The sequence below is a fragment of the Arachis ipaensis genome, chromosome B04 (genome assembly GCF_000816755.2).
Source record: "Arachis ipaensis cultivar K30076 chromosome B04, Araip1.1, whole genome shotgun sequence".
Taxonomy (NCBI): Eukaryota; Viridiplantae; Streptophyta; class Magnoliopsida; order Fabales; family Fabaceae; genus Arachis; species Arachis ipaensis.
Genome location: NC_029788.2, coordinates 126281124 through 126295517, shown reverse-complemented (window position 1 = coordinate 126295517; position 14394 = coordinate 126281124). Strand labels below are relative to the sequence as shown.

General features: G+C 41.2%; 2 protein-coding genes across 2 annotated transcripts; both read right to left on the bottom strand.

The window, feature by feature from the left end:
• LOC107637250 lies at positions 8792 to 9304 on the bottom strand. Its single transcript, XM_016340683.1, has one exon. It carries the CDS (start codon positions 9302 to 9304, stop codon positions 8792 to 8794), a length of 513 nt encoding a protein of 170 aa, XP_016196169.1.
• LOC107637249 lies at positions 9310 to 10553 on the bottom strand. The gene is made up of 3 exons (XM_016340682.1): positions 10390 to 10553; positions 10067 to 10276; positions 9310 to 9967 (listed from the first exon to the last, which is right to left on the bottom strand). The coding sequence occupies exons 1-3, from the start codon at positions 10551 to 10553 to the stop codon at positions 9310 to 9312; spliced, it is 1032 nt and encodes a 343-aa protein (XP_016196168.1).

Below are 14394 nucleotides of genomic sequence, written 5' to 3'. Positions count from 1 at the left end.
AATATATCCAAGAGTTTGCCACAAACCCCCGCCGTCTTGAGACTCTCCTCAACCACAGTGGTGAGGTAGTGCCGAACAGAAACATCATCCATACTCATACGAGCATGAGGATAGATGTTCTTTCGAATGAACGCAAGAGCGTCCGCCTCACCAGAAGCGCTAGACTCTAAGGTCTTGCGCTTCTTCGGCTCTGGTTGAGGAGTAGGTCGGACAGAAGGGGGTGGCAGAGAGGAAGCAGAGGAAGAAATCACAATAGGTTGGGAGGGAGTCCCAACATTCCGAGGAGGAGGAGAAGGAGAGACAACCACCCTAGCACCACCAGATCTGGCACGAGACTTCGCCTTGGCTTCCTGAACCCTCTGGAAAGACTCTTGAGCATTTTTCTTTGCCATCTCTGCGAAAACAAATTGGTAGCTAAAAGTCAGACAAGTCAGTAAAAGAAATTGCAAGTCGGAAATAAGTGAGGAACACAAAAAGCTACCTAGTTGTGACTGGACAAAGGCCGGCGACCCCTGGAGAATTTTTTTAGTATCCAAGTATGGGGCCCTCCCCCACACTTCTCGGAGGAACCCCACAATGGCCGCCTCCACCTCATCCAGTTCGTCCAGACCATATTTCTCGCAGGGGGAGGCCTCCAGCCAATATAAAGGAAATCGGGGAGAAGAATCATCATCCAGGAAAAAGGGGTGGTGACCCTCTACTGCTTGAACTTTGAAAAAATAGTTTCTGAAATCGTGAAAGGATTCGTCAAAAAGGGTAAAAAGCCTCCGACCTTGAATGGCCCGGAAGGACACCCACTGTTGCTTATTATTTAACCCACTGAAGGGCTTGGTCATATGGAAGAGATAGAAGAAAATCCTCAGAGAAGTCGGGAACTCCAAGGCCCGGCTGATAAATTGGTAAATTTTCAAAAAACCCCAAGAGTTGGGGTGAAGCTGGGTGGGAGCAACCTGGCAATGACGCAACACAGACATTTCAAACTCTGAAAAGGGGAGAAAAACGCCCAAACGAGTGACCATACTCTCATACATAAAAAAGAAATGAGGGGCCGCCTCGTCGGCCCTCCCGAAGCAAACCCGGTCTTCTGGACCCGGGACTACCAACTCGTACTTCGGCTCATCTTCTTCAGAAGCACAAATTCTATAGTGAGTACGAAGGTGGGTGATAAATTCAGTATCAACTGAAGGCTCCTCCCCTAGGACCGTAACATCAACCCACTGGGAGAGAGCATCTACGGAAGCCATTTTCTTTTCTTAAAAAAGGGGTGACAAGAAACCTACAAAAGAAAAAGAAAATCAACACACGGTCTCTAAGGGAAGGGGTACGGAACTAAAGCCTACAAACCAATCTACCTACAAGATAAAAGCACGCAAATAGAAAGCATGTTACAGAAGGGGAAAAAGCTAACCTTTAAGTCTGAAATCAAGACTGGAGGAAGTAAAAACCTTCGAAACACAAGAAATACAACACGAACGAATGCAGGGAAAATTTGAAAGATTGCAGAAACGAAACAACGAAAGAGAGGGAAAAGTATTTATAAGAACGTTAGGGGCATAATGGTAAAATTGGCAGGTATAAAAAGGCCCAATACTCTCTAACCTGCTCCCACTCTTGCTAACTTAGGCATCGGAGTGTCTTTGCAGGTACCACCCCCCATTCTTTCTCACGCACAAGTCGGACGGAGGAACACCAAATACCAGGTCCACTCGATAGTCACCTCCTTCACACGTTCGGGCCAACCAACGCCATCCGGCCCGTTAATCTCCGGTTACCCACCGTAACAACTTTATATAAATGATGGTGAGAAGAGAGACATAAAAATTGACGTTAGAATGCATCACATCGACATATTTAGCACAAGAATACTATACATTTTAAAATAATATAAAAAAGAATTAATATAATTATTGAAAAGATATAATGTAAAATTTTGAATTATCGACAAATTTTACCACAATTAATCAACTATTAACGAATCTTAATATGCATTTATAATACTTTCCATAAATCACGCTGAGAAAAGAGATATACGAAAATTGAAGCTAGACTGTTGAAAAATGTCATGTTAACATGCTTGGCACCAAAATACTTTGCGTATTAGAATAATATAATTAATGATAAGAAAGAATCAACATAATTATTAAAAGAATATAATGTAAAATTTAAAAATTTTGACAAATTTTATTTTGTGCACTTTACCTTTTAAAAAATTTTAACTTCCAAATTAATTAAGAATACTACTAATCATAACTTAATTTAAAACTTCCCAACTACAGTATATTAATGAAAACTTTTGAAAACTTAAAATGCCATTGACAATGCAAAAATCTCACTTATTTGTATAACTATTTTAGATGTACCATAAATAATTCTTAATTATAATAAGAAAAATCAGCAATTTTTAATAAAAAAGAAAATAAGAGAATAAATTAAAAGCTCAAAACTTATTTCAAAAGACGAGGAGAAAAGACATTTTCGGTCCGCGATTTATAAAGATGCAATTGATTTGTATTTTTATTTAAAGAATTGTGAAAGAAAAAGATTAAAATAATACAAAGTTTTTTTTTTGTATAATTCTAAAAACAAAACTATTAAAAAAAATAAAAAATAAAAATACAAACAAAACAAATACGCCACAAGTAATCATATGCCAAATATAAAACTATGCAATTATTTAATAAAATAAGAATTTATTTATTTACTAGAAATTTAAAAAAATTTTCTTTAAATAAACAGATGACAAACATATTAAGAATATAAATTTTATATATTTTGTTAATTATTAATCTTAACACATACTATCAACTAGTTAAACCCACATAAAATAAAATAACGAGGACCAGACCATCATGGGGTTTTTATTTATATAAATTAAATAAATATTTTATTTATTAAAATAAATAATTTTAAAAATTTTTACAAAAATATGTCGTTTATTTTTATGTCGTTTATAATATAAACGAGATAATTTTTAATGTGTTTCGTATACTTAACAATTGGACCAAATTCTTAAAAATAGAACATTTTAAATAATAGAAAAGATAGACCGTTTTATATAACAGGAAGATGGACGGTTTTAAAAATAGAACACTATTAACATGTTTAGTTCTCTCAATCGTTGAAATGAGTAAAAGCACATGAGTAGCATTGTTAAACTGCCCACTATTAATACGATTATCTTTCTTCTAACTACCACTATTAACACTATTACTCCTTCCACTATTTCTATCCACAGTTTTTTATTATGGTTTACATTAAATCAATTCAAATAATATTTTAACTTTTTAATTAAGATATAATTTGTTGATTAAATTTTAGTTTAACGATGTTACTTACGTGCTTTCACTCATTTCAATGGTTGGGAGAAGTAAACGTATTAATAATGTTCTATTTTTAAAACCGTCTATCTTCCTGTTATATAAAATCGTCCATCTTTTCTGTTATTTGAAATGTTCTATGTTTAAGATAAAATAAATACTAGATTTACCAAAATAAATATTTTTATGAGTATTTACCATTTTGAATAACCCTATCATATCTCGTTTACACTGTGAACAAGATTATTTTGCACGTATCTCGTTTACAGTGTAAACGAGATATATATATAAGACTTTACTCAGCATCTATAAAAGGATGTGTAACCCTTTGTATTCTTCATACACATTTCATATCCTTTCTCTATCTCGTTTCTCTAAAAAACAAAGCTGAATGACCAGTAACAATCCATTCATAGTTGTGGAGCTTTATCCGAATTGTCATTTGAGAAACGGCGACAACGGGGTGACATTCGAGTGTCAGGATCCGATATTGTTTCGCACTCAGCGTGTGGAGACGTTGTCGAATTTGAAGATTTAGATATTGAGCAAGCTTGGGGGACACAAACGAGGGAAATTGGAAGGGTGGCGTATAGGTTGCTGGTACCATGGAAAATGGAGTCTTCCGTTTTCGGCTATTTTGACTTCACGGGGACGAGCATGTGCGACTGATGTTCGACATTCACGGGAGGATCATGTGTGAACAGGTAATAATGGAGCTGGCCGCCGAGGTGGGTCACGGTGGTAGTGGAAGTTCTGCACAGGACACGTATGTGCAGGATGACCGACCTCTCGCACCACCGCCCATTCATGTCGCGATTCCAGAGAATGAGGCAGAGGAGAGTGAAGAGGAGTCGGACGAGGACTACGTGGCAGACAGTGGAGACAGTGAGTCTTCCAATGGCGGGAATGAGGATGAGTTTGTGCCGGAGACACTTGCAGGGGCTGTGCCCCGCCATGTGCTGCCTCCACCTCACCCGATTCCGGCACTATCGGCTGTGTCAAGTCACTTTCACAGTCTATATCTGGACGCCATGCATGAGAGGATCCCTATTTCTGACACCTGTGGAGTGGATTACAACCTAGACAACGGTGTGGAGTTTCAGATTGAACACAGGTTCAGAAGCCGAGAGGCGGTGCTTCAAGGTGTGAAGAATTACAGTATTCGCAGGAGTGCTAAGTACCGAGTGATTGAGTCTGACCGGTGAAAGTACCATGTGCAGTGTCGTCAAGCCGACAGTGGGTGTCAATGGAGCCTCCGTGTGGCCCTTCGTCAGAATCTCGAATATTGGTAAGTTCAAGTTTAATTGTGAATTTGAGTATTTTCGTATGATACGTTATTTTGGTTAGACATGTTGTGTAAGAATATATTTTGTTGTTGTGATTAGGGAGGTTCGGAGATTTGGTGGACCACACAGCTGGCTGGCACCCACCATGTCTCAAGACCATCGTAAGTTAGATAGTAGTCTCATCTGCAGAGTGATATTGCCCATGATTCAGTCCAACCCGTCTGTTAGTGTCCCGGTCTTGCAAGGCGCGGTCCATGCAAGCTATCACTTCAAATCCTCATACAGAAAGGTGTGGATGGCGAAGCAAAAGGCCATTGCACGGATCTACGGTGATTGGGAGGAGTCATACAACAAGGTGTCGAAACTACTTCAGGCACTACAGAGCTGTTTTCCGGCACCATATGTGACCTACGCGTCAAACCGTACTATGAAGGTCACCTCATGTTGCACGACTGCTGCATGTTCGACAAAGTATTTTGGACTTTTCCGTCATGTGTCGAGGCCTTCAAGCATTGCATGTCATTTGTCTCTGTAGATGGCACGCATCTGTATGGCAAGTACGGTGGAGTATTGCTTATCGCGGTGGCGCAAGACAGGAACAGCAACATACTGCCAATTGCTTTTGCCATTGTTGAGTCTGAGAGCACGGAGTCATGGTCATTCTTTCTTGCTAATTTGAGGCGCCACATCAACCCATAAGATGGCTTGCTGGTAATCTCAGACAGATCTCAGGCCATCAAGGCCGCCCTCGGAGTTGATGATAGTGGGTGGCATCCCCCAGGGCCTTCCATGCTTACTGTATCAGACATATGGTGGCAAATTTCATGAGCCGATTCAAGTCAGCCGAGGGCAAGCGACACCTCATAAACGCTGCTTACAGTCCAAGTCAGGCAGGGTTTGAGTGGTACTTGGATGCATTGATGGGCGTCTCCATGCGAACTGAAGAATGAAAGTATTAGACGAAAAGTTTTGAATTAACCATATAATAATAATACTAAAGCATACGATTTCTACGTAATTATCCAAAATAAACAACGTGCGTATTTTACAACTAACCTCATCGAAATGTAACCGGTCAAGGAAAACCCTCCAACGCAGGACCCTAGCCTCATGCTAATCCCTGCTCTATTGTGGTAATCCAATCAACCTAACACATCGAAGCCGAGCATATACGGTTCGTTAAGTAACATACCAAAAGTTCTGACAAAATTATTTAACTCAAATAGATACAAAGATATTTCTCACCTCGCAGCTAGCAGGTACTGGTAGACGCCTCTATCTGGTGGACACCACTGGGGGAATCTCTGATAGATCTAGAACATCAACAACGGAGTGCAGCCAGTGATGCCCGTGATGACCCACTGAGCCGTCAAAGATAGGGACTGATACGTCCAGGCCAGCACAGCCGAGCCCCACGAAAATGCTCTACACTTCGTAAAGTCTCGGAGCAGTGGTAGCCAACGAAGGTGCACCAGATTGTTGAACTTGTCGGTCATCAGATACCCTTCGATCAGTAACATGATATAACACCTGGCGTACTGTCGGAGGGTCTCGGGATCGTCTGTCTGGGGCATCTGGCGAACACGATCCCGTAGCCACACAAGCTTTAGCGTGAATGACTCCTTCCTCTGAGCCGCCTGTTGTGCTGCCACGGGAGGCCTGGTGCCGAGCAGCTGCTCCACCAACGCCCACGTCTCCGTACCGTACCACCTACCAATGTCATGGAGGCACCCCACGGGGTTACCGTGGGCGTGTAGGCCCAGGTGGTATGCCACGTCCTGCAGGATGATACTAACCTCACCCCACGGGAGATGAAACGTGTGCGTCTCTGGACGCCATCGCTCCACCAGTGCCGAAATCAAGGAGTTGTCAAAAGTAAAATCCTTGAGTGGCACGGTGTCACCGAATCCGGCCTCGACAAAATACGGGACGATGGCGTCCGGTGGAGGTAAAGTATGGCTCATTCGCTGGGGCAGTAGGAGGCGAGGCCTCTGATTAATGACAAACAAAAATAATATTTAAATAATATACAATCAATTATAACTTATAAATTTTTTTTAACAATTAAAAAATTTAATTTTACCTTCTATAATATTTATCTCCCAAAAGTCTTAAGATCAATTATTTTTATTATTAATTTTACTACAAATTAAATAACATAATACAACAAAATAAAGTCCTAAATTTCTTTTAAAACAAAAATAGAAAACCTTAATAACATAAACAGTGTTATACTATAACGACATTATATTTATAAACACTAACAACATAGCACGGGAATAACAGAGTTCCAAACTGATAACATTTATGTCATACGAACCTAGCACAAGCAGATAGAGTTCTAAATTAAGTATACAGACCTAACTCCTAACTCATATACCAATGTTCCAGATCTACATGACTACCCTAACAATGCCAAAATCATTAAATTTAACAACCATAACGAAACTAACCTCGAAGTCGGCCGCCTCGGCGTAATGTGTCGTCTCATTCAGCCTGTTTATGTCCCAGTCATTTTCCACTTGGCGTGCCATCACCGCTCGGGTCAAAGGTATAGTTAGAGGGGGTTAAAAGAGAGGATAAAGATGTCGAGAAAGTGAAACTGGGGCCCGGAAGTCAGCTGTAAACGACTTTTATATATAGGAGTGTACTGGCCATATCTCGTTTACAGTGTAAACGAAATACGTGCAATGCCACCTCGTTTACACTATAAACGAGATATGGTAGGGAAATTTATTTCGGTAATTTCTCTAAAAACTATTTATTTTCGTAAATATTACATTTATTTTATTTATAAAAAAAAATCCCCGTCATGGCCGCAGCAGCAGCCACCCTCTAAGCTGTGTTTCTCAATAATAAAGTCGTCGTCAAATTTAACCAAAATAAATAAATAAATAATCGTTGTCAATGTAAATATGACAGAAATTAATTTGGTTATGGATAAAAGATTGGTGAAAAACCTGTATATGGATGTATGGTGTGTTGTCCACAAATGTGGACCTGCGTTGATCAGAAACCTGCAAAACGCAGGTAACATTTTGCAGGCATTGGAATCAGAAAAATGCAGGCCCTGCAAAACGCAGGCTGCGATTGGTGAGGGAAGGGAACCAGCAAGCAAAACATGCCCTGCATGCCGACAGGAGTAGGTGTTGACCAACTTGGAACAGCGCAAAACGCAGGATGCGTTTGCCAGCGTAGCAGAGCCAAATGCAGGTTGCGTTTTGCAGGTTCCCTAGATGCATGCGTACCACGTGTACTCGAAGGGTGTTCAGCTTGGTCCTTATAAGTGAAAAACGCAGATTGGAAGGGAAGCAAAGTTAAAAACTAGTTACTGCAAAGTGAGAAGTGAGAAATAGTTGAAGGAGAGTGAGGAAGCAAGAGTTGAGTGTGAAAGAGCTTGCTAAAGAAGAACAATTGCACGGGATAGGGAAAAAAAATGGTGCGTGACTATACCAAACCAGAAGATCATATTATTGAGTATTTGGATCATCCTCAATTTGTAAGTAATTTTTTTTAATATTTAATAATAAATATATATATTTATTCATTAATGAGAATAATTTATTAATAATTTTTAGGGCAATTTACATAAATAAAATTATTGATGGAAACCTTTACGCAAATACAACATTGGCAAATTTCAGACGCAAATGCAACAAACGCAATTATATATAATCCGCTACACCCTCTAGCGGAACCCAAATGCACGTAATTCGCTACATCTTGTCGCAGATTACGTTGAGGACTTTAATACTCATAAACCGCTATACCCTGTAGCGGTTTATGATCATATGGTGATGAATCCTATTCCGCTACACCCTCTAGCGGATTATGAAGAGTGTGAAAACTTGGAGACATGCCTATCAATGCCAGTCTAATAGTAACAACTCATGATGTTTATGTACGAGGTTATACAAATACAGTCTTCATAAACAATAAGCCGTAGAAATATAATAGGCATCAGGCATTAACACTAACACATATTAAATTACTACATAAGTCATACAAATATAATAGTCATACAACGATTAATAGTTAAAGGAAATAAAAATGTCATAAGTCATACAAATAGGTCGAAACCAACACTAACACTAACACACCAAAGGCACTATCACTAACATCCAAAAACGTAAATTTCTACATGAGAAAATAAAATTAAAAAAACTAGAAGCACAAAGACTAGAAGTCCTACGAACTACCAGCAACGGTGGAGCCTCTCTGGGGGCAAGATCTACGCGTGTGCCCAGGCTGTCTGCAGAGCCCGCATCGCTTTGGTCGGTTAGGGTCGGCCTCATCCATATTTTTCTGGATTCTGGTAGACCTCGATCGCTCATCACGACAACGCCTCAAGCTAGGGTCCGGAATAACGGTCGAAACGTCATAAGGTGGCCAAAGTCCCTCTGGTATTGGCGGCACAAAATCCATCTGGTACACCCTGAACACCTTTTGCATGGTGTAGACCTCGTCGACATAGATAGACCAGTCAAGCCGTGACTGGGAACAACATGCAATCGCATGGCAACATGGATAATGGAGAGCCTGAAAGTATCCACAGTCGCATGTACGATCCTGAAGGGAAACTCGGTACGTCCCAAGTGAAAAGCTCCCAGTCGGTGTCGTCTCGACAATGGTGTACTCAGACTGGTGTCTATCGAATAGGGTGACAGTGAAGCACCTGGAGTCTTTCAAGTTGCGCCCCATCTCCTTCATAAAAGACTGGCAGAACTTGGCACCCTGGCCAATTGAGCCTCTGCCGTCTGACCACGAATCACAAACAACTCTGCTAGCCGACCGTATGTGGACTTCACAAGGGCGGTAACCGGAAGATTCCATGTACCCTTCAGGACAAAATTAACACACTCAGATATATTGGTCGTCATGTGACCGAATCGTCTGCCACCATCCTGGTGCTGAGTCCACTTATCATATTCTATTTTGTTCGTCCAATCACACATTGCTGGATTCTCAGTCCGCATTATATCAAACCAATAGTGAAACTCTACCTCAGTCTTCACATAAGCCGCGTTCACAAGCAAACTCTTTGCATCCGTGCCCTTGAAACTGAGTGCGAAGTTAGCTGCAACATGCCGAATACAAAATGCTCGGTATGTATGCGGGGGTAACCACCCACTGTTAGGGTTCTCTAGTGCAGCCTTGATGCCGTTGTACCTATCTGAGATGACCAGTATCCCCTGTTGCGGAGTCACATGTTGGCGCAGGTTGGTCAGGAAGAAAGACCACGACTCGGCATTTTCTCCCTCCACGAGACTGAAAGCAATAGGCAAGATGTTGGAGTTTTCATCTTGAGCGATGGCCAGAAGCAAAGTCCCTCTATACTTGCCATACAGATGAGTATCGTCTATGCTGACCAATGGCTTGCAGTGTTAGAAAGCTTCAACACAAGGAGGAAACATCCAGAAAAGACGATGAAAATAGCCCCGGTTGAGTCATCGACATCATCACCGACTCGAACCAGAGACGTCTTCAACAAGAAAACCATCCCCTCCATGGTAGACTGCACACCAAGGATCCAACGAGGTAGCTTGGCGTAGGACTCTTCCCAGTCCCCGTATATCTGTGCTACCGCCTTCTGTTTCGCCAATCACGTCTTCCTGTAAGTTGGCTTGAACCCGTACGTTCCTTCGGTAGCTTCTTGCAACACCTTTATCGATACTGCCGCATTGGCTCAAACCAGAGGAAAGATCTTCGCATAGATCACGTGATAATCAAGTTGTCCGTGGTTGCTTGATATCAATGTAGCCAAGCATGTATGTGGTCCGTTGTACCGTCGAACCTCCCAGGTTCCCTTCCGTGCTCGAAGGCTGACGCGAGTCATCCACGTGCAACCCTTCTCAAACTCCTTGCATCTCTCATGGTACTTAAGATGATTCGACTCCATCACTCTGTACTCAACACCGCGCCGAATGCTGTAATCCTTTACAGTAAGCATAGCTTCCTCCTTACTGTGGAAAGATTGGCCAACTTAAAATTCAGCTACAGAATTTCCCTTGTACAACCCTTGACCCCCAAAGGTTGGTGCTGACTCCATCGGTTGGCCGATGGCTTCCAGGTCCAGGGTAGAATAATGTACAGGTTGCCTATGTGTGCCGGCACTTGATGGTGGTTGACATGGTGCTGGGTTTGTCAGAATTTCATCATCGCTATCCCCTCTAATGTCAGCAGGCTCTTCGTCGGAATCATCCTCTAGCATCACATTTTCCACCCGATTCGGTTCCCCATCACGTCCTACATCTGGAGATGGATGAGTTGAGGTGAATACTCCAACTAGACCAGCTAGCCGATACTCCAACAAACACTCAAGTGCAACGACTGGCATCGAGGTGGAGGCACCCGCGATCGTGGTGGACTGAGGGTTTGGCGTGGATTCCCCAGAACTATCGATCCCATGTTCCAACTTCACAAACAACTCGTATATCCTTACTTCCGGAAAATTCCGACGACAATGAAACAACACCTGCATATATTCATCTGATCGTAACACGAATGTTTCATATTGCACGCCGGTTGACACAACCGCAATAGAAATCTTATAGAACAGCTTCTTCACCCACTTTGTGCCACCTGCGCCCAACTTTTGCAATATACTGCTCTTCAGATCCAACAGTGTATCAGATGACCTGATGAAAACACTCAGTGGTTTTCTATCCGTAAACTTCACACCGTGCCTCTTACTCTTTTTTATTTTTCCAGAAGAGTGCACTAACACCAAAAAGTTCTCTTCACTCTCCATTCCTCAAGTTATGAATGAGTGAAAAAATGACACTCTACACAACTTGCTAGGTATATATAGGCATGTTCCCAAGCTTCCACACTCTTCATAATCTGCTAGAGGGTGTAGCGGTTTATGAGTATTCAAGTCCTCAACGTAATCCGCGACAGGGTGTAGCGAATTACGTGCATTTGGGTTCCGCTAGAGGGTGTAGCGGATTATATATAATTGCGTTTGTTGCATTTGTGTCTGAAATTTGCCAATATATTTACGTAAAGGTTTCCTTCAATCATTTTATTTATGTAAATTGCCTTAATTTTTAATAACAATAATGTGTAATAATTTATTATTATTTTTTAGGGATTTATTATTATGTTTTAAGATAATAATAATAATAATGTTTAGTTGTTGTTGTTAATTTTTTTTGAACAAATTATTAACCGATATTATTTAGAATTTAATAATTATTTTTTTTTGCAGGCTATCAGAAATTTGTTGCCCAGAAAATTGGATCTGCCAGATACCTTTAACGAGGTAGCTGCAGCGACATTGGCATTGACTGGGTTTCAACACATTTCGCGAATAGTCGAAATGAGAGGTCATTCTGCACTACTGAGTGCTTTGGTGGAACGCTGGAGGCCGAAAACTCATACATTTCATCTTCCGGTCGGTGAAGTGATGGTGAAGCTGGAAGATGTGAGCTATATTCTTGGTCTCCCGATTAATGGAGAGGCCGTTACAGGTAGATCAGATAGCAGCCACCAGTTTTTGGTGGAGAACTGCATTGCGTGTTTTGGTCGGGAGCCCGGTCCGGACGATCACGTGTTCAGGAAGGTTAATATTGCTTGGGTCCGACGGTGCAGAGACATCGAGCCGTGTGATACTCAGGAGTCTCTCGAGCGGTACGTCCGGGTGCACATTTTCTGCGTGCTCGGAACAATTGTGTTTCCGAATAAGTCGACTGTTTCACTGAACTCGAAGTTTCTACCGCTACTTCGGAATTTCCACCGGATTTCAGGGTATAGTTGGGGGGCAGCCAGTCTGGCACACCTATACAGATCGTTGTGTCGTGTCTCACGATACAACTGCAAGGAAATGGATGGCCCACTGATACTGCTTTTTGTTTGGGCGTGGGAGCGTATGCCGTTCCTGGCACCTATACCCCGCGATCAACTCGGCGATATTGGTATTCCACTAGTGCAACGGTATTGGCTTTTATCGTTATTGTTATTGTTATTGTTATTATTATTATTATTTTGTTCTTCTTATTAATATTGTTATTCTATTTTCGTTAGGTGGAGTCATTGGCACCAACATATGAGATATATACGGCGGCCTACTACGCATTTTAAGTGAGGACTCGACGACATGGGAGTTGACGACGTAAGTTGTACCATTAATGTCCAATATTTTTATTCAGAATAATAGTTTTTCTAATCGGCCTCTTGGTAACTATTGTACAGTTTATATGGCGGCCATATATGGGAGTGGAAATTCTGGATGTCCTCGCTCCCCATATGGTTATGTGATCTATCCAGTCGCCTCTAGTGTCATTCGAGTGCATAGAATGGCACCCGACAGACCGGGTCAGACGACAGTTCGGGATGCAGCAGCTACCACCAGGCCCCGCAGCGTTGCCTTCACCTACGACATGCGCATCACCATCAGTCAGACAAGGCAAATAAAATAAACAATGTAGGAAACTTGAGTTAATAATCATAACATATACGTATTCGCATACTCAGGAAATTTCGGGTCATGCATGGCTTCGAGATCTAGAGTCCGCATAAAAGACGGAACACCAAACGGGTGCTGGCTTACAATCGCATTCGCTTCATTTTGTACCTCCGGATTGCCTGCCAAGTCTCCATTATCGTTTTCATTATCGACTTCATAGTTAGCTTCGAACTCCTCTTCACTGTCATTATTATCTTCTTCCCAATCTATATCCACAAGCTCATCAACATTGACCTCCTCGCCGACTGCACCGACCCTGACTGCTATTCAAACTCAACGTACAACTCTATCATCGGCACGTGAAATCGGGTTTGTTGATAAATACAGAACATCTGCTGCATACTGACGATGTCAGTGATGGGCATTAACTGAAACTGTATTAGCCCACCAAATACTTGCACAGGACTTCTGTATAAAAGGTTGCTTACCCTTTTCAAAATGTGGCTTTGAATGTTATTACAAAGCCCATTTTGTAACTCGACAAACCTCATGGTACATGGAATAGGAAATGACAACGGACATTCACAAACAAAAGTCACTCCTTCATGTGTGTTTGGTATAACTTCACCGTTATAATATACTCGCAAATTTGCAATATTTTCCATAACTTCAACCTCACCTACTCCAATTTTTTTGACACACCTAACTGCCAAAAAAACTAAGAACTACAACATATGTATTCGAAAGAAGAGTATGATGAGTAAAATAGGAGTGAGGCCGTTTAATTTGGGTGAGGAGTGCTTCGTATTTATAGGCAGGTCTCTTCATTAAAATATTTTTTCTCAACAAACGCAACCTGCGTTTTTCATTTTTCAAAAAAATAATCTGACAACGCGAAAAACGCAGCCTACGTTTTGCGTTTCCCCCAAAAAAAGCTAACACTCAGCACAAAACGTAATCTGCGTTTTGTTATTACGAAAAAAAAATTTTAACCCATCACAAAACGCAGGCCGCGTTTGGGTTGAAACAAATAAAAAAAGAATTTGAAAAGCCTTCAGAAAGCAAAACGCAGCCCACGTTTGTTCCCTTTCCTGAACAAAAAAACAAAAAACAAAAACAGGCCAAAAGTAAAACGCAGGTAACCTTTTACACCTGACACCATAGCAGGAAAAAATTTGTTCATGCATCCATTACATTGAACAACACCAAGCTTTGTTCCATATAAAAAAAATGAGCCTAAATATGAATGGGACCAGGTCAATAATTTGTCAAAGAATAAAATATTATTTTTGTTTTTAATGTTTGGAGTAAATTTTAAAGTTATTTTTTTATAAATAGAGATTTTTACTCATTATGAAATATTAGTAAAATGACTAATACATGA

Bases quoted from the DNA above. Each gene is read 5' to 3' on its own strand.
- LOC107637249 (XM_016340682.1), bottom strand. From the start codon at position 10,553: ATGCTTACTGTAAAGGATTACAGCATTCGGCGCGGTGTTGAGTACAGA. The intron at 10,277-10,389 runs GTACAACGGACC...CCAATGCGGCAG, and splicing joins GGAACCTGGGAGGTTCGACG to TATCGATAAAGGTGTTGCAA. The intron at 9,968-10,066 runs GTGATGATGTCG...GCCATTGGTCAG, and splicing joins GACGTCTCTGGTTCGAGTCG to CATAGACGATACTCATCTGT.
- LOC107637250 (XM_016340683.1), bottom strand. From the start codon at position 9,304: ATGGGGCGCAACTTGAAAGACTCCAGGTGCTTCACTGTCACCCTATTC.